At 42.6% G+C, this 27,728-nt stretch overlaps 1 protein-coding gene across 2 annotated transcripts; it reads right to left on the minus strand.

The window, feature by feature from the left end:
* Positions 1–5,577: 5,577 nt before the first annotated feature.
* Positions 5,578–27,036, minus strand: naa20 (N-alpha-acetyltransferase 20, NatB catalytic subunit). Of its 2 annotated transcripts, XM_068044412.1 has the most exons (6): positions 26,909–27,036; positions 15,829–15,853; positions 13,277–13,367; positions 8,156–8,291; positions 7,912–8,057; positions 5,578–7,484 (listed from the first exon to the last, which is right to left on the minus strand). In XM_068044412.1, the coding sequence occupies exons 1-6, from the start codon at positions 26,959–26,961 to the stop codon at positions 7,399–7,401; spliced, it is 537 nt and encodes a 178-aa protein (XP_067900513.1). In that variant the 5' UTR covers positions 26,962–27,036; the 3' UTR covers positions 5,578–7,398. The 2 variants fall into 2 exon arrangements, with proteins under 2 accessions (XP_067900513.1, XP_067900514.1); XM_068044413.1 differs by lacking the exons at positions 13,277–13,367; positions 15,829–15,853; positions 26,909–27,036 and adding an exon at positions 15,699–15,822.
* Between the last annotated feature and the right edge of the window lie 692 nt (positions 27,037–27,728).

Here is a 27,728-nt window from a genome sequence, read left to right on the forward strand (position 1 = left end):
CAGTACACTTTAGCCAACTCTGTATTAATACCCTTGTAATTGCCTTTATTTAAATTTCAGACACTAGTTTCTGACCCAAACTTCTCACCCTCAAACTGAATGCGAAATTCTATCATGTTATGATCACTCTTGCCTCAAGGATCCTTTACTATGAGATCACTTATTAATCCTGTCTCATTACACATTACCAGGTCTAAAATAAACTGCTCCCGGGTTGGTTCTAGAACATTGTTCTAGGAAAATGTTCCTAATACACTCTATGAACTCATCCTCCAGGCTACCTTTGCCAATTTGATTAGTCCAATCGATATGAAGATTTAAATTGCCCATGATTATTGCAGTACCTATCCTACAAGCCCCCATTATTTCTTGATTTATACACTGTCTTACAGTGTAGCTACTGTTAGGGAACCTATAAATTACTCCCACCAGTGATTTATTTCATTTGCTATTTCTTATCTCCACCCAAACTGATTCTATGGCCGGAAATTTACCCTTGGCGGACAGGAGCCACCCACTGACTGAAAAGTCGGTGGGGAACCCACCTCCGCCTGGCCTGGGGATCCGATCCTCATTTTGAGGTTCCCAAGCCTTTAACTGGTCTGAAGCGGGACTTCCACCTCATTGAGGCAGTAAGTCCCACCTAACGGAGCTGCTGACCAGAGGGCTGCCAGCTCTCTGTCCCAGCAGCACCACCGGGAGCGGTGGCCACTGCTGGGACTGCAACCCAGCTTCCACAAGATGATGTTGTGGAGCCCCAGAACCAAGGTTATTGGTGCCTCGCCAGGGATGATCGGTTGGGTCCTGGTGAGGCAAAAGTGGTCGATTGGGGCCACATGTTGGGTGCTGGTTGGGGCAGTGGGGGTGACCCTCTGTCAGGCACAGTGTGCCTGATCGTGAGGCCCCCCCAGGTCATCAGAGAGCTTTCATCAGGCGGCTTTTCAGCCCAGGCTGCCCAACTGGCCACGGGCAAAATCCCTATGGCGGCGGGCGGAGGCCCTTAAGTGGCCACTTAAGGGCCTTGAATGGGCTTGCCGTTTTTCAGTGCCACCGCCCTGCATAAAGTGGCAGCAGGAGCAGGTCGGGAAGGGCCTCCTGCTCCATTTTACGTCCTCTCTTCTGCCCCCCGTTTCCCCCCCCCCCCCACCTTCCCACTCTTTGGATGGGCGTAAAATTCTGGCCTATATCTTGATCTTCCAAACCAAGATCATTTCTCACTACTGATCTCATCCTTTATTAACAAAGCTACCCCCACTTCCTTTCCCTTTCATCCTATCCTTACAAAATGTCAAATACCCTTGAATATTTAGCTCCCAGCCTTGGCCACCTTGCAACCAAATCTCTGTAATGGCTATCATATCATACCGATTTGTGCTATCAATTCATCCACTTTTTTATGAATGCTACATGCATTCAGATAAAAAGCCTTTAATTCTGCCTTTTTAGCATTTTTCCCTATTGTAACCTTATTTGCTGGTGCACTCATGTTTGTATGTTGTCCCTTTCTGTCACTCTGGTCATCATTACCCGTATCACTACCCTGTACTATTGCCTTGTCTTTTCTTAACTTGCTAAATTTCCCTTCACCTGAAAGCTCCCCTCCCTCCACTATTTAGTTTAAAGCCCATTCTACAGCCCCAGTAACAGGATTTTCCAGGACACTGGTCCCAGACGAAGGCCACCCCAACAGCACGGCTCCCTCTTTCCCCAGTACTGGTGCCAGTGCCTCATTTCTCCCACATCAATCTTTGAGCCACACATTCAACTCTGATCATATTTACCCTATGCCAATTTGATCATGGCTCAGGTAGTAATCCAGAGATTATCATCTTTGTGGTTCTGCTTTTTAAATTTATCCTCTAGCTGCTCATACTCCCTAAGCAGAACCTCTTTCTTAATCCTATCTATGTTGTTAGTACCCACATAGACCACGACACCTGCATCCTTCCCCTCCCACTCCAAGATCCTCTCTGGCCCCAAGGAGATGTTCTTAATCCTGGCACCAAGCAGGCAAGAGTCTTTGGGACTCTCGTTCTCCGCTGCAGAGAACAGTATCTATCCCCAGAACTAAACTGTCCCCTACTACTGCTGCATTCCTTTTTACTCCACCCACTTGAATGGTCCCCTGCATCATGGTCCTATGGTCAGTTTATTCATCCTCCCTGCAGTCCCTGCTCTCGTCCACACAAACTGCAAGAACCTCGAAGCTGTTGAAGTGAAAGGCCGAGGTTCCTACATTGCTACCTTCTGACTCCCCATACCTGCCTCACTCAGTCATACCCTCCTGTCCCTGAGAATGGACCAAAATCTGAAGTACCTTGCCTAAAGGGTATGACTGCCTCCTGGAACAAAATGTCTAGGTAAACTTTTCCCTCCCTGATGCATCGCAGTGTCCAAATCTCAGACTCCAGCTCATTAACTGAGCTGAAGTTCCTCAAGCTGCAGGCACTTACTGCAGATGTGGTTGTTGTTGATCATACTGGTGTCCACCAGCTCTCACATGCCACAGCTGCAACACATCACCTGCCCTGCCATCTCTATTGTGTTTTATTTAACTAATTAGGATTTGTTTAGAAATATCACTGAAATTAGTAGCCTCACTAGTTAAACTACTTAATATAACTACAAATTAATACCAGTATTAATCCCCAGTGCCAGTTTAAACTACCGCCCCAGTTTAGAAAGCAGAAACTCATCAACCAATCACCAACCTGCTTCCTAATTAATGCCTCTGGGCTTCAGCTCTCACCATCTCCAGATCCCTCTCTTGGATCACTGCTTGTTCAGTCAAAGACCAGAACAGTGCCTCCTCCCTCACTTACAAAATTTCCCCGAGTTAAGCACACTGTCCTGTAGCAGTCAAGCAGAACTTCATAATACTTACTTTGTGCATTAGCAAAACCTCCTGTATTTATAGTAGCTGGGCTTTCAGATACTTGAGTCAGTCCCTGCTGACTAGGGAACCAGTTCTAACGAGCTAATTAACTAACTGTGCAGCTGACACTAGCAGGCAGCTTGTTTACCACTAGGACTGAAAGAAACTACAATTTAATGTTAAAGTTAAGTTAAATGCTGAATGCAAACTTGACTAGATTTTAGAAAGAGATCAACCTTGAAATTCCCACTCTCACCAAATTCCCGAGTTAAGCACTAGTGTCCCACAGCACTCAGTTGAGCAGAACTTTGAACGTCCCATTCAACAAGACTTGTTAAGTGAAAGGATATCAAAGAGAGAGAGACATCCCATTTAACTTTCCCCATGAAATGCACGACCCTGTATATCCCCCATAATAGCTCGTCTCAGTAATAGTACCATGAAACTATCAGTTGTCATAAAAACCCATCTGGTTCACCAGTGTCCTTTAGGGAAGGAAATCTGCAATCCTTACCTGGTCTGGATTATCTGTGACTCCAGACCAACAGCAATGTGGTTAACTCTTAAATGCCCTGAAATAGAACCACAGAAAAATTATGGTACAGAAGGAGGCTATTCAGCCTGTCGAGTCTGTGCCGGCCAAAAAAAATAGCGACTCAATCTAATCCCACCTTCCAGAACCTAGTCCATAGCCTTGCAGGTTACAGCTCTTCAGGTGCATGTCCAAGTAGCTTTTAAAAGAATTGAAGGTTTCTGCCTCCACCACTGTTCCTGGCAGTGAATTCCAGACACCCACCACCCTCTGGGTGAAAAAGTTTTCATGACCCCTCTAATCCTTCTACCAATCACTTTAAATCTGTGCCCCCGGTAATTGACCTCTCCGCTAGGGGAAACAAGTCCTTCCTGACTACTCTATCTAAGCCCCTCATAATTTTGTACACCTCAATTAAGTCACCCCTCAGCCTCCTCTGTTTCAAGGAAAACAACACCAGCCGATCCAATCTTTCCTCATAGCTGTAATTTTCAAGCCCTGGCAACATTCTTGTTAATCTCCTCTGTACTCTCTCCAGAGCAATTATATCCTTCCTGTAATGAGGTGACCAGAACTGTATGCAATACTCCAGCTGTGGCCTAACCAGCATTTTATACAGTTCCAGCAATACCTCCCTGCTTTTGTATTCTATAACTCAGCCCATAATACATTCCATATGCCTTCTGCACCGCTCTATCTACCTGTCCTGCCACCTTCAGGGACCTGTGGACATGCACTCCAAGGTCTCTCACTTCTTCTACCCCTCTCAATATCCTCCCATGTATTGTGTATTCCCTCAATTTATTTGCCCTCCCTAAATAAAATACCTCACACTTCTCTGGATTGAATTCCATTTGCCACTTTTACACCCACTCAACCAAATCATTCATATCATTTTGGAGTCTACAGCTATCCTCTTCATTTTCAACTACATGACCAATTTTTACGTCATCAGCAAATTTCCCAATCATGCCTCCCACTTTTAAGTCCAAATCATTAATATATACCACAAACAGCAAGGGACCAAACACGGAGCCCTGTGGAACGCCACTGGAAACAGCTTTCCATTCGCAAAAACATCAGTCGACTACTACCCTTTGTTTCCTGTCACTGAGCCAATTCTGGATCTGCACGTTCCCCCGTATCCCATGGGCTTTCATTTTACTGACTAGTCTGCCATGCAGGATCTTGTCAAATGCCTTACTAAAATCCATGTAGACCACATCCACTGCACTACCCTCATCAATCCTCGTTACTTCCTCAAAAAACTCAATTAAGTTTGTAAGATATGACCTTCCCTTAACAAATCCACGCTGACTATACCTGATCAGTCCGTACCCAAGTGGCAGTTTATCCTGTCCCTCAGAATTTATTCTAACAATTTACCCATCACCGAGATCAGACTGACCGGCCTATAATTATTTGGCCTATCCCTCGCACCCTTTTTAAACAATGGTACAAAGGTCACAGACCGCCAATCGTCTGGTACCGCGCCTACATCTACTGAGGATTTGAAGATAATCCACAGCACATCAACTATTTCCTCCCTGACTTCCTTTAACAACCTTGAATGCAACCCATCCGGCCCTTGCCTAGCAAGCCACTCAGTTGTCAAGGGCAATTAGGGATTGACAACAAATGCTGGCCTTGCTGGCAACACCCACATCCCATGAAAGTTTTAAAAAAAAATTCTGTCTCCCCATATAATTTCCTCATGAACCTCTCACTGTATAATTGCCCTGCTGGTGAAACTCCTTTCAGAAATTAATCGTCTCCCACATTCCACGTATACTCCACCCGTAAGCCCCTCCCTTTCCCCAGGTATAGTTCCCTCCCATAAACAGCCCCCATCTGAGTGCAGTTAGGTGGAGTAACCTATATGGTTTCAAGTTCACGCATTAACAATGAATGAGCTCAGTCGGTCAAGGACACTCCTTGACTGTATGCATGATTTAATTTTTGTTTGTAGGAAGTGAGCATGTGGCTATGGACGATGACTATTACACGGAGCATGAATGAAAATCAGCAGCAGCTTGCTCGAACAGTAATAGCTACTTCAATAGTTCCAAACTGATACCCAGACGACAACAAAAACGTACAGCGAATCAGCATAGTCTTTTTTCCTCCGAAAACTGGTTCAGATTTTATCCAGACTGGTAACCACAACAACTTGTATTTATATGGTACCTTTAATTTAATAAAACATCTCAAGGCACTTCACAGAAGCATTGTAAAAATTTTGACACTGAACCGCAAAAGGAGATATTAGGGCAGAAGGTCAAAAGCTTGGTTAAAGAGGTAGATTTCTTTACAGAGTGTCTTCAAGGATGAAAGTGAGGTAGAGGGGTTTAGGGAGGGAATTCCAGAGTTTCAGGACATGGCACTAATAGTGGGGCAATTAAAACTGGGGAAGCTCATGAGGCCAGAATAAAAGAGTGCAGATATACAGGCAGAGATTACAGAGATAGGGAGCAGTGAGGCCATGGAGGAATTTGAAAACAAGGATGAGAATTTTTTTAATGGAGGCACTGATTAACTGTGAGCAGTGCAGGTCAGCCAGCAAACAGGTGATGGGGAGCAGAGATTTGGATGACCTCAGGTTTAGAGGGTAGAATGTGGGAGGCTGCCTAGGAGTGTATCAGAATAATCAAGACTGGAGGTAACAAAGGCATGGATGAGAGAGGGAAAAAAACTGATTTTTGTTGTCTAAAGTTTGAGGCAGCCTCAATCAAATTGTCCAACTCATTCAGAAAGTCGTAATAGCAAATGTTCATAATTTTCTCCAGTTTGTTCATGATTAAACAGTACAGTTTTATTAAATACAAAAAAAATGTAACTTTGGACAATAACTATCTCCTGAATGTTTCACAACCTTGAGATACAGTAATTCAGGATTCATTCTTTTTTCTTTCACAAAACTGGAATTATTCCAGGGCAAACTGCAACTTATCTGCACTGATTCAGTGCAGATTATGTATACTTATCAATAGGATCGCTTGAAACTTATCTTGATAGTTTATTACAGCACCTCAGTAAGATCACAATAAAACTGACCAAATATGAAACTTTTAAATAAACCCTGATTTGGATCAATACAAGAGATTCTGCACCCCACCCCCTACCCACTCACTGTGACCCATCGAAGGTTGGATTGCCAAGATTATAGAATTTTCTCATCTTCCCTCTCCTTTCCACCCTCCCCACCCCAAACCCCAGGCGAATTGGCTGGTAGCTGGACTAAATACAGCAAATAAAAAAACTGCTGCCTTCTGTAATAAAGATTGAATGAGTCACCATCTAGTTAACAGCAGAAAAAACTCCATACAGGAACCACAGACCTTAAAAAAAGAGTTTAAAACGCCAACATTATCAGTCTAAATTCATTAGATAGTACTTTTCCCATTTATAAACATACAACGTAATGATTTTATTCACACTAGCACGCAATGCCAGTGTAACAAATTAAACTCCACTCTCGGCCTCCCCAAATCATCAGCCATCCTCAACAGGAAGCCCAGACACTTCTGCCAGCAACTGTTTAACGGAGCAGAAACATTCTGAGACTCAAAGAGGAGCTGCCAACAGTATTCTCAACTTCAAATATCAAACATATTCTGAGTAGGACACAAATGGCAAATTAATTCTTACACAAAAAATTATGAAGTATATACAAGATCTCTTTGCATACATACATAATGTATTTCAAGGGCTGTTAGCTGCTGGGGGGGGATGCTAAATACAAACATTTTCTGATAATTCTGTGGTTCTTGGGACAATAAGCTGAATGTGCGATACTAGGCCTCAAATTTATCTAAAATATCATTTAACATTTATGCACAGTAGTGAAACACAGATGCATATTTGGAGTCTAACAGCAAATGCTCTGCCCTTTAATAAAATATCCAAAATTACCTTGCAGTTTTTCTCAATTCTCATTAAAAAGTATACTAGTTTTTTTATTTATAAATTGCCCAAGAGCCACAGCTTAAAGTTATTCGATATCTTCAGGCCTAACTGGGTGAGGAAGGGGTATTATTGATTTCTTCTCTGTATCCCTTGATAAGGCTTTTCTCATATCTGTTGCAGAAAAAAAACAATTAGGAGAGTGCTTACAAAAAGGACTTTGAAAATGTTGCTCAACACAATTTATTAAAAATGCAATTCATAAAAATATTTCCCCAATTGCAAACTTCAGTTTTAATGCAGCACTTCAATGAAGTCATGTGCGTAAAAGCTCTACCAGTGGCTGTCACTTGCAGGAGGGACATCAATGGTAACTTCAACACACACAAGTGCTCTTCACACTTGTAACTCAGCAAGATAAGGAACTTCACTACAATGAAAAACCTCATAGATGAACTCTGATAAAGCCAGAATTTTCATATCCCATATTAAACCAAGAGAAAGTAATCAACAATTCCCACTTGTATAATCTGTACCAAAGTTACAACCCAGTTACCAGCATTTTGTTTTAAATTTATTCCACAGAAATCCACAATCATACCGTAAGCATCTTCATCAGGTTCTCCGTTGCTTGCTGAGTAGTACTCTATCACAGTCCGGTAAACACTGTAGCCAAGCTGCTTGTACATATTCACTGCCACTTGATTAGATACTCGTACAAATAGATCCACAAAGAATCCACCCTTTCTATAATAAGACACACAATATTCATTTTTCCCTGAATTTTTTTCATTTACATTTATATTAAAAATAAAAATATTAATTGTTAAAATACATACACCAACCTTTCAGATATTTCCTCCAGCAGTTCCATTAGTTTAGCTGCTAATCCCAAGCGTCTAAATTCTGGAGCTACAGATAAAGCCGTTACATGCCCATGCCATTCCTCTCTTGCCACTGATCCTTCAGCTTTCCCCATAACTTAAAAAGAAACAATCATAAAGCTCTTTATACTCAAACATTACTACTGCAATTCACATTAGTTTCAGGTCCAACCAAATTTCTCACTGCATTTTACAAACTGCTTGCAGCCTCTGATCAGATTTACTGATTTTTATTTATTCAATTTCTTCATTTTGCAAACCCAACTAAAGTTCCAACAGCCTAGTGTACCTGTACTAGCTGTGTGTAGGATCTTAGTGTGTGAAAAACAGCTGCTGTGTTTACCTAATGGTCACAGCACTTCGAAGTGTCTGTAAGCTCTTTGAGAGATGTGATATGGGACTTACTCTGACAATGGTGTATTTACAAGCATTTTAAAGAGGGGTCTAAAAAGACCATGGCCATGTTATCCACTAGAACGGCTTTCAAACTAGGGAAAGCAGAATTTCAAAAGAACTTAACTGCCTGCACACGGCTCTACTCATCTTCCTCGTAATGTCAGAAAAATTTCTAGTATTAAAAATAAATGAGGTACGCAGATCTTTCTAAGAAGATTTAAAAGGCTATACAATTAGCAGCCACAGTACCTTTTAAAACATTGCTTTCAGTTTAAAAAGTTGAATTGATGCTGCCAATGTGTGCCACTTGTGGCGCTCAGTGGATTCTCTAGTGACAAACTGAGAATTTTGTAGGAAATAAGCATGATCAGGACTGGGCCAATGCAAATATATCTTATACAGTAGAACTTAACATTACCACAGTTTGTTAGGTTAACAAAGACTTCAAGGTTTATGGCTTTTGTGCTGCCACATATTGTAGGTTTGTTTAGGGCAGTTTCCAATTTTTTTTTGGGAACATTAACACATTTCGAATATTTCACCAGTAGTCTTGGGACTCGTGAACCATGTTGTAAACTGTTCAACAACCAAAAGTTGGTGCAGATGTATCTGAATTAGAAGTAGACCAACCAACATTTTTACAGAGAAACACTAGGCTTCAGACAATACACAGCAGACTTTGGAAACACCTACATACCAATTCAATTACTTTGAATCAATTTATAAATTAAAATAATAAGTCACCTACTGATGAAGTTAGCTGCCTTTCAACCCCAGGCTGTAATGCTACACTACTTTGTGATGACTAAAATATATGTGGAGATCTTCACTGTATCCTCCTTTGATCCACCATCACACTGATAAATACTTCCTTTTAAATCAGTTAAAAGATGTTTTATGAAATGCAACCCAAAATTCTAATTTAATATACATCCCCACATACTTACACCAACAGAATGAAACATAATATGGATATCATCTGGGAACAAAGGCTGCTCAAGTGGAATTTTAATTTTGAAATTAGTATTTCCAGTATAGATGAAGTGATGAAAATTAAGTATTTCTATGTACTAGATAGCTGAGGACTGCTATGCATCAAGCAGAAGTTGATCAGATCAAGGAGATTCTTTTTGAAACTACTAGTGAATCTCACATGGCACTTAACACAGAAGAATGATGTGAAAATACTTGCTTTCCCCTTTTTAATTTGCTACGCTAAATTCAAAGCTTCTATATATACACTAGAAGATGTTTGCAATTAAATCAGACAATGTCCAATTTAATAAGGATGACTGGGATTATACAGTGTAATGCAGATTTTATCATTTAGCTTTTAAGATTAAGATGAGTGTCTTTATGGCCAAAAGTCTAATTACTATTAAGTAATCACTGGGTGAAGGCAAGGGTTTAATTGTTGTCCACAGTGCAGGCCACATCAGGACTGTGTCTCTTCTGAGAAGCAGACTGCTATGGTCAATTAAGAAGCACTTTTCAGCATTGCAAATGACTATCTTTGTTTTTACTTTACTCTGAAATATGACACCTAATGTGTGCTGAAAAGGTGCAATGGACAGATAATGTACACTTTTATATCACAAGTAAATCTCTCGACACCACTCATGGTAATTTCAGAGGATTTTATACAGTAAAGAACATTACACCATGTCTTTCTTTTGGGCCTCCTTATCTCGAGAGACAATGGATACGCGCCTGGAGGTGGTCAGTGGTTTGTGAAGCAGCGCCTGGAGTGGCTATAAAGGCCAATTCTGGAGTGACAGGCTCTTCCACAGGTGCTGCAGAGAAATTTGTTTGTTGGGGCTGTTGCACAGTTGGCTCTCCCCTTGCGCCTCTGTCTTTTTTCCTGCCAACTACTAAGTCTCTTCGACTCGCCACAATTTAGCCCTGTCTTTATGGCTGCCCGCCAGCTCTGGCGAATGCTGGCAACTGACTCCCACGACTTGTGATCAATGTCACACGATTTCATGTCGCGTTTGCAGACGTCTTTATAACGGAGACATGGACGGCCATGTAAGGTGCAGGTATCTGCCCAGGTAAGGCTGTTAGACTGCTGTCAGGTAAACACAGGGTGAATTCACACATCACGCAATTAACAGCAGACATTCTCACTCCAGTGTTTTGTATTTTAGGAGAGCTCCTTGTTTCTTTACACAATTTTTTTAAACAATGCTAGAGAAAAGTGTAATGCAGCTGAAATGAGTGCTAGATGTATATTCTTTTTATAACAAAATAGATTTGACATTTCTAAAAAAATACAAGTCAGTCAACTATGGAGAACAAACTGTAAAATCATAATATATGCCAAGACAAAATTTCACTACAATACCTTGCATTTCTATAGCACTGTTACAACCAGGTGAGAAAGGAGTCTTAGGTTCCCTCTCAGCCTTCACCTGGTCTTACCGTAACAAGGTTTAATTTTAAACACACCTTGTTTTTTTAGCTCCCGCTTAGTGAATCCTTGTTCACTAACTTCCAATTATAAAGCAAAGAAACTAGCCAAAAAGGTTTTCTCAGGTTTAAAGAAAAAATGTTGAACTTTATTAAACTTAAACTCTAATTCGGTTAACGCCTATGGATATGCGACGTGCCCACACTAGCATGTCTACGTGATACACACATGCAGACAGGGACAGAAAAGCGAAGAAATAAAGTGGAAAAGTTTGAGGCAATATCTGAAGATGGTTTTGGTTACTGTTCTTCAAGCTCATTGTCGAGTCCTTGATTGTAGGTAGGTCTTGCTTTTTGTTGGGGCCCAGTATTCTTCTTAAACCTTGTTCAATGTAGACTTTTCTTTCTTGCGGTTCATGTGTCCTCAGTGGGTCCAGAGGCTTGTAAGAAAGAGATGGGAGCAGACAGGAGAAGTCTTCTCACTCCAGGAGCAAACAGTCTTTGAGTTCAAAAACTCTGGACCAGCCAGTTAGTCATGTGACCAGCTGGTTTAACCAGTCCTGGCTTTTGTAGATTTTATCACCTTAGCAGTCTCTGGGATGCTCTTCCTTACACCTTCAATGTACGGTAATCAATATCCATTGCAGGTTGAATGTGTCAGAGAATAGTCCTTTTGTCCCCACAAGCACAGTCAGTTAGTATGCAAATATTTTTCAGCTAAGTGTCTGGCAGCTCTTGTAACGGCCCTCTCTTCTTCCCAGCAAGTTTAAAATCAATGTTCATATGACAAAATTAATATGCCTCATTCTTGGCAGGTGGGAGCCTGCACAACAAGCACCTTTAGGGTAGTAAAACATACACAGGCATGTCACAGGAGCGTTATCAAACAACATTTGACAGCAAGCCACATAAGGACTTACTAGGGCAGATGACCAAAACTGGTCAAAGGGGTAGGTTTTAAGGAGTGTCTTAAAGGAGGAGAGAGGGGTAGCGAGGTGGAGGGAATTCCAGAGCTTAGAGCCTCGATAACTGAAGGCACAGCTGCCAATGATGGAGCAAATAAAATTGGGAATGTGCAAAGGCCAGAATTGGAGGAGCGTAGCTATCTTGTAGGACTGGAGGATGTTATAGAAATAGGGAAGGCCATGAAGGGATTTGAAAACAAGGATGAGAATTTTAAAATTGATACATTGCTTAACCAGAGCCAATGTCAGTCAGCAAGCACAGGGGCGATGGGACTTGGTACCAGTTAGGATAAGGGCAGCAGAATTTTGGATTACCTTAAGTTTATGCAGAATGGAAGTGAGGAAGCCAGCCAGGAGTGCACTGCAATAGTCAAGTCTAGAGGTAATAAAGTCATGGTTGAGGGCGTCAGCAGCATATGAGCTAAAGTAAGAGTTGGGCAATGTTAGAGATGGAAATAGGCAATCCTAGTGATGGCACACATACGTGGTTGGAAGCTCATCTCGGGGCCAAATATGACACCAAGATTTTTGAATAGCCCAAAATAAAAACAGAAAATGCTGGAAATACTCAGCATGTCTGCTAGCATCTGTGAAGAGAGAATGAGTTGATGGTTCAGGTTGATGACCTTTCATCAGAAAGGTGAAAAGCCTGGTCCAGCCTCAAGACAGTTGCTAGGGAGAGGAATAGAATCAGTGGTCAGGGAACAAAGCTTGTGGTGGGAACCAAAGACATTGGTTTCAGCCATCCCAATATTTAGGAGCAGGACATTTCTGCTCATCCAGTACTGGGCATTGGACAAGCAGTATGACATTTTAGAGACAGTGGAAGGGGCAAGAGGGTGGTGGTGAGGTAGAGCTGGGTGTGGTCAGCATATACGTCAAACCCAACACAGTGTTTTCAGATAATGTCACTGAGGTGCAGCATGTAAAATGAGAAATCAGAGGGAACCAAAGATTGATCCTTGGAGGCAACTAGAGATAATGGTGCAGGAGGGGGAAGAGAAGCCTTTGCAGGTGATTCCCTGGCTATGACTGGATAGATTAAGAATGAAACCGATGAAACTGAAGGCTAGGGCATCAAAGGCTGAGGTAAGATTGTAGTTGAACAGAGAGGCAGCTGCAACATATTACGGCATATTAATAATGTTCAAATAGAATTTTGTGGGATTTAGATTTTTGAATCTAGTTGCAACAAGTATATAATACGCTTGTTTAACCATTTAAACTAGTCAAAATGAAGATTTATCAAAAAATAAATTATTTTGTCTGACATCTAAAGAACATATTAATGAGTATGACACTGGATCCTTACTGTATCCCATTAACTCTCCTCCAGGTGCCTCAGCAACGATAAAATACTCTGGCCAATGAGCTAGATACTGCAGATAGAAGGGGATCCCATACTATGAATTACTTAAGAAAAATAACAAAAAGAACCTAATAAAAGATCAGATTACAGTTTACAGTAGAATTTACAAGTAATCAACCAATATAAAACAGATATTACATTAGTTTTCCTTTCATCTGCTTACAGTTCTTGACTCATGATAGAAAGGTATGCTAGTTAAATGCAGTAATTATTTCGCTTTGGTATTTATCAGAGAGATAGAACAGGAAGATATGACACTGAATGAGATAATTACATTTAAAATTTTTAAAAAGGGGATGTAGGAATAAACTAATCAAACTCAGGATAGAGACCCTGATCCTGATGGACTTCAAAAGGGAAAATCTTGCTTGACCAACCTAATTGCATTTTTTTGAGGAGGTAACAGAGTAGACAATGGGAACGTAGAAGTTGTAATTTATCTGGTTTTTCAAAAGGCCTTCGATAAGGTGCCCCATTATAGACCAATGGATAAGGTCAGAGAATGAGGAGTCAGGGAACAAGTGGCAACATGGATTGCTAGCTGGTTTCAAGATAGAAAGCAGAGAGTGGAAGTAAAGGGCAGTTATTCAGAGTGGCAGAAGGTGGTGTTCCACAAAGATCTGTGCTGGCACTACTGATGTTCACAATTTACATTAACAATTTGAACTTTGGAATCAAAAACACAATTTCTAAATTTGCAGATGACACCAAATTGAGGGGATAGTCAATACTAAGGAGGACTGCAATAAATTACAGGAGGACATTAATAAACTTGCAGAATGGGCAAATAATTGGCAAATATAATTCAACAGATAAATGTGTACATTTTGGTAGGAATCATAGGGAATTCACTTATTACTTGGAAGGTGAGAGTCTAGGTGAGATTGAGGAACAAAGGGATCGCGGAGTAGAAATACAACAATCACTAAAAGTTGCACCACAGGTTAGGAAAGCCATAAAAGAAAGCAAACCAAGCACTAGGATTTATTTCTCGAGGGATAGAACTGAGAAGTAGGGAAGTTAAGCTAAACCTGTATCAAACCTTGATGAGACGAAACTGTAATGAATGCAGTTTTGGTCACCATATTATAAAAAGGATATAAAGGCACCGGACAGAATGCAGAGAAGATTTACAAATATGATGCCTGAAATGTGTGGGCACACATATCAGGAGAGGATGAACAGGTGGGGTCGCTTTTCTCTTGAAAAAAGGCAGCTAATAGATGTCTTTAAAATTATGAAAGGTTTTGAAGGGTGGATACAGACAGAATATTTCCACTTGTGAGGAAGAGGCAATGAATAAGATAATCATCAAAATATCCAATAGTGAATTTAGAAGAAACTGCTTTACCCAAAGAGTGGTCAGAACGTGGAACTCACCAGCACAGGGAGTGGTTGAAGCGAATACTTTAGATGCATTTACGGGGAAGTTAGACATGCATATGAGGGAGAAGGGAATAGACAATAGATTTAGAGGAGGAAAGATGGGAAGAGGCTCGAGTGAAGCATAAATGTTGGCATGGACTAGTTGGGTCAAATGACCTGTTTCTGTGTAGTATGTCCTACACAATGCTATGTAATGTAATCCTATGTAGTCGTTCTGTCCAAGCTATTCTCTTATTTCTGATTTCTAATATAGCCCATGCTCCTATTTTCTCCTGCCTTAGTTGAACACATTTCAAGCTCTCCAGCTGTCTCTCAACCTGTCTCTGAATTTACAGCTTTAAAAAATATTACATACAGCATAGTCGATTGGTATTTGGGCCTTCGACGGTTTGCAACCTGAACTAATTCACACCACTTCAACTGGCCCGCTGATAATAATCAAAACTAAATTTAACATGAGCTCAGTGCTAACTCAGAACTCCTGACCTCAAGAAATCTGCCAGTCTCTGCCTCCAAATGGCACCAACTCTGCACCGAGCAAAGAACCATAATTCCATACAAGTCATATAACGCGACAGCTAGAATTTAATTGAAATGCTTTTGTAAACTATGGCTGTTCTAGCAATCAAGTGAATGCACAAGGTCAAATGAATTAAAACATTCTACTGAAGCTCAACTTGTAGGGACAAAAGCAGCCCCAATGAGTAGATGGCATAGCCAATTCAGAATACTCCAGGGTAAGTCCAATAGAGAGAGCACTATCTGATAGAATAGCAAAACATTATTTTACAAATAACACTACATTTGAAGATTTTCAATGCAAGATATCAACTAAAGATCTGTTAGCAAATAGAATTATTCAAAAGGACTAAAGTATACAGAGTCCACCAATCTGGATTCTATTCAACAAGCATGGTGTTTATATCAAAAAACCATAAATAAACTAAGAATATGGACTTAAAGCGTAGTTTGTTCCTACATTTTCCCAATCTGAATTGTGATATATGAAAATAAAGGGCCAGCATAATTTGCCAAAAGTCACTGAGTTTTATATTAAACCGAGATTCCCCACAGGAAACCAGTGCAATCATGGACGGTTACAAGGATACAGTTTCTGTAAGTGGATCCAAATTTCTGCGAAGGAAAGAGAAACAAATTACAAGAGATTCACAGTCTTCTGTTTTAAATATTAACCAGCATTAGCCTCACAGCACAGGGGTTATTTTGGAAAACCACCATAAAAAGTCACACATCACTTTCACCACACTGGCATCAGGGCTAAGCAATACATCTTGAAGTAATTTATTTCATTGCGGCACAAACTTTGAAAAACCTTTTTGTTCACAAACTCTGCAAAACAATTCTCCTTAAGATAAACTATGCAAATCTCATACCATAGGGGAATGTGTTCAGTAATAATATAGAACCACTCACATTGCGGTCGGCCATTGGACAGAGCTCACAAGTGGCTTTCTCCTGGGATTTACAATATCAAGTTCAGATGATTTAGTTTCCTTGGACTGGCAACACAAGAAACCAGCATTGCCCACTGTGTGCACTGGAACACTCATCAGTGTCTAGTCTTGCACATTAGGTCTTTCCAAAGCAAAACAGGCACTTGATATTACATTCCACACACATTATCCTCCCCGAGGAGTGACAACATTCATTGTTTTGTGCAAACTAATATCTCTACTGAATTCTTTCATGGATACTTCTGAATAGATTTGGTGGTTTCACCTTCCAAGCAAACCAAATGTAAAGATCTGAAAGAGTTCAATCGTGTGCTGCAACATAATTGTGGCACAATTTGAGTGGCACAAAGGTTTATTTGTGGAATTAATGGGAAGCTATGTCAGCAACTATTTCAATTGCCTGGCTGTTCTGCACAGACACTAGCATATTCCAAAAGTCCACATCTATCGCAATGAAAGAATTAGGTGTCATGAAATCTTCCCATTCCTAGTTATCATGTATTCAGGGACAAAATGCTCTTGTGTACACAAATCAGTTATGTTGCTGCAGTTAAACATACAATTTCTGCAACACAAGAGTACATTCATTTTACTGAGAAAGAAAAATAGTCTCCAACACAAGGAGTGCAGATCTCTCAAATCACTCAAGATAGAAATCACTCATTTTGGTTTATAAATATGGCTGATTTTGTATATTACTTAAAATAATCTCATGTTGTAGAATCTCAATTAGTTCTGCCATATTGCTGTATATATTAATGTAGATTCAATATCTATCATTACAGAAACTCCCTGTTTGAATCCCTCCAATTCAACTACTATCCAAGTCATAACACAGACTGCACCGGTCACTGCTCTTTGCACAGCATTTAACAGTTTATTGTGCTGTTCTGCTCCACTGTCTCACCTCTGCTGTCCAGCTCTCTGGGACCTTCCCTGTGTGGGCCAGTTCCTACCCTTCTGGGTGCAAGAAGCAATCTCCAGCAAATGGTTTCTCACCCCCTGCCAACTAGTCAACAATCCATCCTTGCCCCATTATTTTCCTCATGTTGCTCCTTAGTGACATCATGCACATGTATGGTGTCAGTTTCCATATCTAGGCTGATCACACCCAGCTCCACCTCTCAAATGCGCTCAGTCCCATCGCCGCAACATTGCCAACCTTCACTTCTACCTCACCAGCCTCTGCTGTCAAACCGTTATCCATGTTTTTCTCTCAATTATTCAATTCACGTTGCTAACCTTCCTTCACCTACTGTTGCTGTGTCTGCCATTTCACCCTACGTTACAAGTGCCCCATGCTTCTACTGCAAGAACACAAGAAACAGGAGCAGTAGACCATATGGCCTATCGAGCCTGCTCCACCATTCAATATCATGGCTGATCTTGGGCTTCAATTCCAACTTCCTGCCCACTCCCCATATCCTTTGATTCCCTGAAAGACCAAAAAAAAGTCTATCCATCCCAGCCTTAAATGTATTCAATGATGGAGCATCCACAACACTCTGGAGTAGAGAATGCCAAAGATTCACAACTCTTTGAGTGAAGTAATTTCTCCTCATCTTAGTCCTGAATGGTCGGCCCCTTATCCTGAGACTGCGTCCCCATGTTCTAGATTCCCCGACCAGCAGAAACAAACAATCTCTCAGCTTCTACCCTATCAAACCCTTTCAGAATCTTGTATGTCTCAATTAGATCACCTGTCATTCTTCTAAACTCCAGAGCATATAGGCCCAATTTACTCAACTTCTCATCATAGGACAACCCCATCATCCCAGGAACCAATTTAGTAAATCTTCACTGCACCGCCTCCAGTCCAAGTTTATTCTTTCTTAAATCTGGAGACCAAAACTGCACACAGTATTCCAGGTGTGGTCTCACCAAAGCCCAGTCCAATTTTTGTAAGACTTCTTTATTCCTGTACTCCAATCCCCTTGCAATAAAGGCCAACGTGCCATTTGCCTACCTAATAGCCTGCTGCATCTGCATGTTAACTTTGTGCATTCCTTGTATGAGTACACCCAAGTCTTTCTGAACAGCAACACTTACCAATTTCACACCTTTTAAAAAATATTCTGCCTTTCTATTTTTACGACCAAAGTGAACAACTGCACACTTCCCTACATGATACTCCATTTGCCATCTTGTTGTCCACTCACTTAACCTGTCTATGTCCTCCCTGCAGCTTACCTTTCCACCAAGCTTTGTATCAGCAATTTTAGATACATTACTCTGTCTCTTCATCCAAGTTATTAATATAGAGCGTAAATAGCTGAGGCCTCAGCATTTATCCATGCAGCACCCCACTATTCATTGCCTGCCAACTTGAAAATGCCCCATATGCCCACTCTCTGCTTCCTGTCTGTTAACCAATCCTCTATCCATGCTAATATATTACCCCCAACACCATGAGCCCTTATCTTGCCTATTAATCTTTTATGTGGAACCTTACTGAATGTCAGGTATACCACATCTACTGGTTCCCCTTTATCTACCCCACTAGTTACATCCTCAAAAAATTCTAATAAATTTGTCAAACAGGATTTCCCTTTTGTAAAACCATGCTGACTTGTTCTCATCATTCTATGCTTTTCCAAGAGCATTTATTTATTTTATTTATTTAGAGATACAGCACTGAAACAGGCCCTTCGGCACACTGAGTCTGTGCCGACCAAGAACCACCCATTTATACTAACCCTACAGTAATCCCACATTCCCTACCACCTACCTACACCAGGGGCAATTTACAATGGCCAATTTACCTATCACCTGCAAGTCTTTGGCGGTGGGAGGAAATCGGAGCACCCAGCGAAAACCCACGCGGTCACAAGGAGAACTTGCAAACTCCGCATAGGCAGAACCCAGAATTGAACCCGGGTCCCTGGAGCTGTGAGGCTGCGGTGCTAACCACTGCGCCACTGTTCAGACTTCTTTAATAATAGTTTCCAGCATCTTCCCAATGACTGATGTCAGGCTAACTGGCCTGTAATTCCTCATTTTCTCTCCATCTCCTTTCTTGAAAAGCAGTGTAACATTTGCCAACTTCCAATCTGACGGGACCATTCCTGAATCTAAGGAATTCTGGAAAATCATAGCCAGCGCATCCACTATCTCTGCAGCTATCTCTTTTAGAACCCTAGGCTGTAGGCCACCTGGTCCCAGGGACTTGTCAGACTTTAGCCCAAGTTTCTGCAATACTTTTTCTCAGCTGATATCAATTTCCTTAATTTCCTCTTTTTTTTAAGCCCCTAAATTACTGCCTATTTTGGTATGGAACATGTGTCTTCTACTGTGAAGACAGACAAAAAATATTTGTGCAATGCCTCTGCCATTTCCTCATTCTCAATGATGTTTTCTCCTGTCTCTGTCTCTAAAGGACCAATGTCAATTTTAGCTACTCTCTTCATTTTTATGTCCTTATAAAAGCTTTTACAATCGGTTTTATATTGCTGGCTAGTTTACTCTCATTCTATTTTTTGCCTTATCAACTTTTTGGTGGCCCTTTGCAGGTTTCTAAAACACTCCCAATCCTCAGACTTCCTACTATTTTTTGCAACATTGTAAGCCTCTTCTTTTAGTCTAATACTCTCCACAGAGCCATGGATGAGTCTGTCTTGACAAGTTTTGAATGGAATGTACTTTTGTTGAACCCTTTGAACTGTTTAAATATTTCCCACTGTTCATTTACCGCCATACCTTTTAGTCTATTTACCCAATTAACCTTGGACAGTTCTCCCCTCATACCTTTGTAATTGGCTTTGTTTAAGTTTAAGATTCTTGTTTGCGATTGAAATATGTCATTTTCAAACTTAACGTGAAATTCAATGGTATGATCACTATTTCCCAGTGGATCTTTTACTACGACATTGCTAAATTAACCGTTTCATTACACATTACGAGAACTAAGATAGCTTTATCCCTACTTGGTTCTACAACGTATTGCTCCAAGAAACTGTCACAAAAACCTTCTACAAATTCATCTTCTAGACCACTGTTGCCAATTTGATTGTCCTAGTCTATATGCAGATTATACTCCCCCACATTTAATACATTACCTTTGTTACAAGCTCCAATAATTTCCCGTTTAATGTTTTGTCCAATAATATAACTACTGTTAGGGGGCCTGTAAACTACTCCCAACAGTGTTTTCTGACTCCAGATATTCCTAATTTCCACCCAAACTATGCTACTTCATGATCTTGAGGCCAGATCCCTTCTTAGTAATGTCCTTATGTCATCCTTTACTATCAGAGCTAACCCCCCCACTTCTTTGCCATTCTGTCTGTCTCTCTGAAATATTATGTACCCTGGAATATTCATTTCCCAACCTTGATCTCCTTGTAACCATGTCTCAATAATGGCAATTAGATCTAGATCATTTACTTCTATTCATGCCACTAATACATCTATCTTATTACAGATGCTTTGTGCATTCAGATAAAGGAACATTAATTTCATTTTTTTACCTCTATTCCCTGCGATGACCTTATTTGCCAATGTACAAATTTTGTTAAACTCTGTCTCTTCCTGTTGGCATTTACCCATATCACTATCCTGCTCCGATTCCCTGACCTCTCTTTGGATTTCTAAATTTCCCTTTACCCAAACCCTCCCCCCACCCCCATTACTTTAAAGCCCTGTCCACAGCCCTAGTTATGTGATTGGCTAGGACACTGCTCCCAGCGCAGATCAAGTGAAGCCCATCCCAACGGAATAGCTCCCTCTTCCGAGTACTGATACCAGTGCTCCAAGAATCAAAACCCCTTCTTCCCACACCACTCTGAGCCATGCGTTTAGTTCCCTAATCTGCTTGACCCTGTGTCAATTTGTGCATGGCTCAGTTAACAATCCGGAGATAATTACCTTTGCTCTATATATTGTGCTGTGTATAGGAATAAGAATAAAATCTTATATATAAATCATAGAATGCTTAAGGCACAGAAAAAGGCAACTTGGCCCATCGTGTCTGTGCTGGCTGAAAAACGATCCACCCATTCTAATCCCACCTTCCAGCATTTGGTCCGGAGCCCTGCAGATTACAGCATTTAAGGTGCATGTCCAGACTCCTTTTGAATGAATTGAGGGTTTCTGCCTCAACTACCCTTTCAGGCTTTGAGTTCCAGACCCCCCACCACCCTCTGGGTGAAAAAGTTTTTCCTCATCTCCCCTCTAATTTTTCTACCAATCACTTTAAATTTATGCTCCCTAGTCACTGATCTGTCTGCTAAAGTGAATGGGCCCTTTACCTTCACTCTATCCAGGCCCCTCAAAATTTTGTACATTTAAATCAGACCTCCCTTCAGCCTTCTTTGTTCCAAGGAAAATAACCTCAGCCTATCAAATCTTTCCTCATAGCTGCATTTTGCCAGTCCTAGCAACATCCTCGTAAATCTCCTCTGCACCCTCTCTAGTACAATTATATCCTTTCTGTAATGAGGTGACCAGAACTGCAAACAGTATTCAAGTTGTGGCCTAACCAATGAGTTATACATTTCCAGCATGACCTCCCTGCTCTTATATTCTATACCTCGGCTATACCTTAACTACCTTCTCGACCCGTCCTGCTACCTTCAGGGATCTGCGGACATTCACTTTTAATCAGTCCACGTGGGACCCTGTCAAAATCCTTGCTAAAATCCACGTAGACCACATCAACTGTATTACCCTCATCTATCTGTTATTTCTTCAAAAATTCAATCAGGTTGGTCAAACAAGATCCTCCCTTAACAAATCTATGCTGACTATCCTTGATTAACCTGTGCCTTTCTAAGTGATAGTTTATCCTGTCCCTCAGAATAGATTCCAATAATTTGCCCACTATTGAAGTTAGACTGACTGGCCTGTAATTATTCGGTCTATTCCTCGCTCCCTTTTTAAACAGAGGCACAACTGCCTTTCATTGCAGCAGCTTTTTCGGGAGCAGAGTGTGAGCGAGTGAGCAGCTGGGAAGGTCAGTTTGAAAGTAAACTTAATTTCCTTTTGTTTTCGGCGGAGGCCAGGGGGCTGCTGGGTAAGTAAAACACTATATATTTGGGTGGTTTCTGAACCCAAGACACCACACTTGTAGTGTCTCCCACCTGCCCTCCTCCTCTAACCAAAAAAAAAGGACTCGGTGGGGTGTTTATAAGGTAAGGCTTTTTCTATTTCTCTGGTTTTATCGTGATTGGTAAAAACTTTTCGTTCCTTTTTCATTTAACTAAGTTAAGCTTAAGATTAAAAATGGCAGGAGATCTCAGACCCGTGTCATGCTCCTCTTGCTCAATGTGGGAGCTCAGGGACATGGCTGATGTCCCTGACTCCTTCACGTGCAGGAAGTGTGTCCAACTGCAGCTCTTGTTAGACCGCATGACGGCTCTCGAGCTGCGGATGGACTCACTTTGGAGCATGCGCGATGCTGAGGAGGTCGTGGATAGCACGTTTAGTGAATTGGTCACACCGCAGATTAGGATTGCTGAGGGAGAAAGGGAATGGGTGACCAAAAGGCAGAGAAAGAGCAGGAAGGCAGCGCAGGAGTCCCCTGCGGTCATCTCCCTCCAAAACAAGTATAACGTTTTGGATACTGTTGAGGGAGATGGCTCACCAGGGGAAGGCAGCAGTAGCCAGGTCCATGGCACCGTGGCTGGCTCTGCTGTTCAGAAGGGCGGGAAAAAGTGTGGAAGGGCTATAGTCGTAGGGGATTCGATTGTAAGGGGAGTAGATAGGCGGTTCTGTGGTCGAAAACGAGGCTCCCAAATGGTATGTTGCCTCCCAGGTGCACGGGTCAGGGATGTCTCAGATCGGCTGCAGAACATTCTAAAGGGGGAGGGTGAACAGCCAGTTGTCATTGTGCACATAGGCACCAATGATATAGGTAAAAAACGGGATGAGGTCCTACAAGCAGAGTTTAGGGAGTTAGGAGCCAAGTTAAAAAGCAGGACCTCAGAGGTAGTAATCTCAGGATTGCTACCAGTGCCACGTGATAGTCAGAGTAGAAATGAAAGAATAGTCAGGATGAATGCGTGGCTTGAGAGATGGTGCAGGAAGGAGGGGTTCAGATTTTTGGGACATTGGGACCGGTTCTGGGGGAGGTGGGACTATTACAAATTGGATGGTCTACACCTGGGCCGGACTGGAACCAATGTCCTTGGGGGTGCTTTTGCTAACGCTGTTGGGGAGGGTTTAAACTAATGTGGCAGGGGGATGGGAACCAATTGAGGTCAGTTGACAGTAAGGAGGTAGTAACAAAAGCCTGTAAGGAACTAGATAATGAAGTCGGTGTGACTAAGGGGAAGAGCAGGCAGGGAGCAGATGATGAATATAAAGGGACTGGTGGTCTGAGGTGCATTTGTTTTAATGCAAGAAGTGCAGTAGGTAAGGCAGATGAACTTAGGGCTTGGATTAGTACCTGGGAGTATGATGTTATTGCTATTACTGAGGCTTGGTTGAGGGAAGGGCATGATTGGCAACTAAATATCCCAGGATATCGATGCTTCAGGCGGGATAGAGAGGGAGGTAAAAGGGGTGGAGGAGTTGCATTACTGGTCAAAGAGGATATCATAGCTGTGCTGAAGGAGGGCACTATGGAGGACTCGAGCAGTGAGGCAATATGGACAGAACTCAGAAATAGGAAGGGTGCGGTAACAATGTTGGGGCTGTACTACAGGCCTCCCAACAGCGAGCGTGAGATAGAGGTACAAATATGTAAACAGATTATGGAAAGATGTAGGAGCAACAGGGTGGTGGTGATAGGAGATTTTAATTTTCCCAACATTGACTGGGATTCACTTCGTGTTAGAGGTCTAGATGGAGCAGAATTTGTAAGGAGCATCCAGGAGGGGTTTCTAGAGCAGTATGTAAATAGTCCAACTCGGGAAGGGGCCATACTGGACCTGGTGTTGGGGAATGAGCCCGGCCAGGTGGTTGAAGTTTCAGTAGGGGACTACTTTGGGAATAGTGATCACAATTCCGTAAGCTTTAAAATACTCATGGACAAAGACGAGAGTGGTCCTAAAGGAAGAGTGCTAAATTGGGGGAAGGCCAACTGTACCAAAATTCGGCAGGAGCTGGGGAATGTAGATTGGGAGCAGCTGTTTGAAGGTAAATCCACATGTGATATGTGGGATGCTTTTAAAGAGAGGTTGATTAGCGTGCAGGAGAGACAAGTTCCTGTGAAAATGAAGGATAGAAATGGCAAGATTAGGGAACCATGGATGACAGGTGAAATTGTGAGACTAGCTAAGAGGAAAAAGGAAGCATACATCAGGTCTAGGCGGCTGATGAAAGACGAAGCTTTGAAAGAATATCGGGAATGTAGGACAAATCTGAAACGAGGAATTAAGAGGGCTAAAAGGGGTCATGAAATATCTTTAGCAAACAGGGTTAAAGAAAATCCCAAAGCCTTTTATTCATATATAAGGAGAAAGAGGGTAACTAGAGAAAGGATTGGCCCACTAAAGGACAAAGGAGGAATGTTATGCTTGGACTCAGAGAAAATGGATGAGATTCTAAACGAGTACTTTGCATCGGTATTCACCGAGGAGAGGGACATGACGGATGTTGAGGTTAGGAACAGATGTTTGATTACACTAGGTCAAGTCGGCATAAGGAGGGAAGAAGTGTTGGGTATTCTAAAGGGCATTAAGGTGGACAAGTCCCCAGGTCCGGATGGGATCTATCCCAGGTTACTGAGGGAAGCGAGAGAGGAAATAGCTGGGGCCTTAACAGATATCTTTGCAGCATCCTTAAACACGGGTGAGGTCCCGGAGGACTGGAGAATTGCTAATGTTGTCCCCTTGTTTAAGAAGGGTAGCAGGGATAATCCAGGTAATTATAGACCGGTGAGCCTGACGTCAGTGGTAGGGAAGCTGCTGGAGAAGATACTGAGGGATAGGATCTATTCCCATTTGGAAGAAAATGGGCTTATCAGTTATAGGCAACATGGTTTTGTGCAGGGAAGGTCATGTCTTACCAACTTAATAGAATTCTTTGAGGAAGTGACAAAGTTGATTGATGAGGGAAGGGCTGTAGATGTCATATACATGGACTTCAGTAAGGCGTTTGATAAGGTTCCCCATGGCAGGCTGATGGAGAAAGTGAAGGCGCATGGGGTCCAAGGTGTACTAGCTAGATGGATAAAGAACTGGCTGGGCAACAGGAGACAGAGAGTAGCAGTAGAAGGGAGTTTCTCAAAATGGAGACGTGTGACCAGTGGTGTTCCACAGGGATCCGTGCTGGGACCACTGTTGTTTGTGATATACATAAATGATTTGGAGGAAAATATAGGTGGTCTGATTAGCAAGTTTGCAGACGACACTAAGATTGGTGGAGTAGCAGATAGTGAAGGGGACTGTCAGAGAATACAGCAGAATATAGATAGATTGGAGAGTTGGGCAGAGAAATGGCAGATGGAGTTCAATCAGGGCAAATGCGAGGTGATGCATTTTGGAAGATCCAATTCAAGAGTGAACTATACAGTAAATGGAAAAGTCCTGGGGAAAATTGATGTCCAGAGAGATTTGGGTGTTCAGGTCCACTGTTCCCTGAAGGTGGCAACGCAGGTAAATAGAGTGGTCAAGAAGGCATACGGCATGCTTTCCTTCATCGGACGGGGTATTGAGTACAAGAGTTGGCAGGTCATGTTACAGTTGTATAGGACTTTGGTTCGGCCACATTTGGAATACTGCGTACAGTTCTGGTCGCCACATTACCAAAAGGATGTGGATGCTTTGGAGAGGGTGCAGAGGAGGTTCACCAGGATGTTGCCTGGTATGGAGGGCGCTAGCTATGAAGAGAGGTTGAGTAGATTAGGATTATTTTCATTAGAAAGACGGAGGTTGAGGGGGGAACCTGATTGAGGTGTACAAAATCATGAGAGGTATAGACAGGGTGGATAGCAAGAGGCTTTTTTCCAGAGTGGGGGATTCAATTACTAGAGGACACGAGTTCAAAGTGAAAGGAGAAAAGTTTAGGGGGGATATGCGTGGAAAGTTCTTTACGCAGAGGGTGGTGGGTGCCTGGAACGCGTTGCCAGCGGAGGTGGTAGATGCGGGCACGATGGCGTCTTTTAAGATGTATCTAGACAGATACATGAATGGGCAGGAAGAAAAGAGATACAGAACCTTAGAAAATAGGCGACATGTTTAGAGCGAGGATCTGGATCGGCGCAGGCTTGGAGGGCCGAAGGGCCTGTTCCTGTGCTGTAATTATCTTTGTTCTTTGTTAGCAGTTCTCCAATTCTCCAGCACCACACCTGTATCCAGTGAGGACTGGAAAATGGTCAGACCTTTCTCCAGTTTCTCTCTTGCTTCTTTTAACCAGCTGACAGACAGTTACAGCGATTTGGTAAAGAACCAGGGGCGACAGGAGGAAAATAATTTTATGTGCAGGGTACATGATCTGAAATGCATTGCCTGAAATGTTGGTAGAAGCAAATTCCACAGAAACTTTAAAAATGGAATTAGGTAAATACTTGAAGGAAAAAATATTTACAGGGATGTGGGGAAAGGACAGTGGAGGATTTGGACTCATTGAATACATATATCAGAAAGCCAGCACAGGCAAAATGGGCCGAATGTTCACCTGTTGTACTGCATCATTCTGTGATTTCACTGCAGATACTCTGTTATCACCCGGGAGGCCCCAAAGACCAGCCCCTGAATGCTCCAATCACTCTGCACATTGCTGTTACACTGCATATTCCACTCTGTACATTGCTATCACGCTGCGGTTTACTCACATGTTGTTGAAACGAAAAAGGTCATCACAACAGAACGCACGTAACGTCGTCATTTTCACAACGAAGTTTCCACCACAAGTGAATCGTTCACCTTTCTACCGGACGCTCACGGAAATGACGTCAAGGCGCGCAGAGGGCTTAAAGCGACATGACGTAAGCCACAGAACGCGCACGTTGTCCAGAGTCAGGCGACTGGTGGCGAGACCCGCCCCCCCAGAACCACCCACAGCCAGCTCGAGACCCGCTCCCCCCAGAACCACCCACAGCCCAGGGCCCGCTCGAGACACGCCCCCCCCAGAACCACCCACAGCCTGCTCGAGACCAGCTTCTTCAGGCCTACCCTCAACCAAGGGCTCGCTCGAGACCAGCTCCCTCAGGCTCATCTTCAGCCCAGGGCCCGCTCGAGACCAGCTCCTTCAGGCCTACCCTCAGCCTAGGGCCCTCCCGAAACCAGCTCCCTCAGGCCTACCATCAGCCTAGGGCCCTCCCGAAACCAGCTCCCTCAGGCCTACCATCAGCCCAGGGCCCTCCCGAAACCTGCTCCCTCAAGTCCACCCTCAGTGTAGGGCCTGCCCGAGAACAGCTCCCTCAGCCCACCCTCAGTCAGGGCCCACCCTATTTGCCACCACCAAGCCCACCCACAGCCCAGGGCCCTCTCAAAACCAGCTCCGTTAGGCCCACCCTCAGCGCGCAGGGCCCAGCCTGAGACCTGCCACCACCAGGCCCATCCTCAGCCCAGGGCCCACCCTGCGACCTACCCCTGCCCCAGGCTCACTGCTGCCCACCCCCAGCCCAGGGCCCACCCTCAGTCCAGGTTGTT

Source organism: Heterodontus francisci, chromosome 13 (assembly GCF_036365525.1).
Source record: "Heterodontus francisci isolate sHetFra1 chromosome 13, sHetFra1.hap1, whole genome shotgun sequence".
In the NCBI taxonomy this organism is placed as follows: Eukaryota; Metazoa; Chordata; class Chondrichthyes; order Heterodontiformes; family Heterodontidae; genus Heterodontus; species Heterodontus francisci.

Excerpts from the sequence above, each read along its gene's own strand:
- naa20 (XM_068044412.1), bottom strand. The coding sequence starts at position 26,961 with ATGACGACGTTACGTGCGTTCTGTTGTGATGACCTTTTTCGTTTCAAC. Across the intron at positions 8,292-13,276 it reads AGGAGAGTTAATGGGATACA|TTATGGGGAAAGCTGAAGGA; the intron begins GTAAGGATCCAG and ends TTTCTTTTTAAG. Across the intron at positions 7,485-7,911 it reads ACCTGATGAAGATGCTTACG|ATATGAGAAAAGCCTTATCA; the intron begins GTATGATTGTGG and ends TTTCTGCAACAG.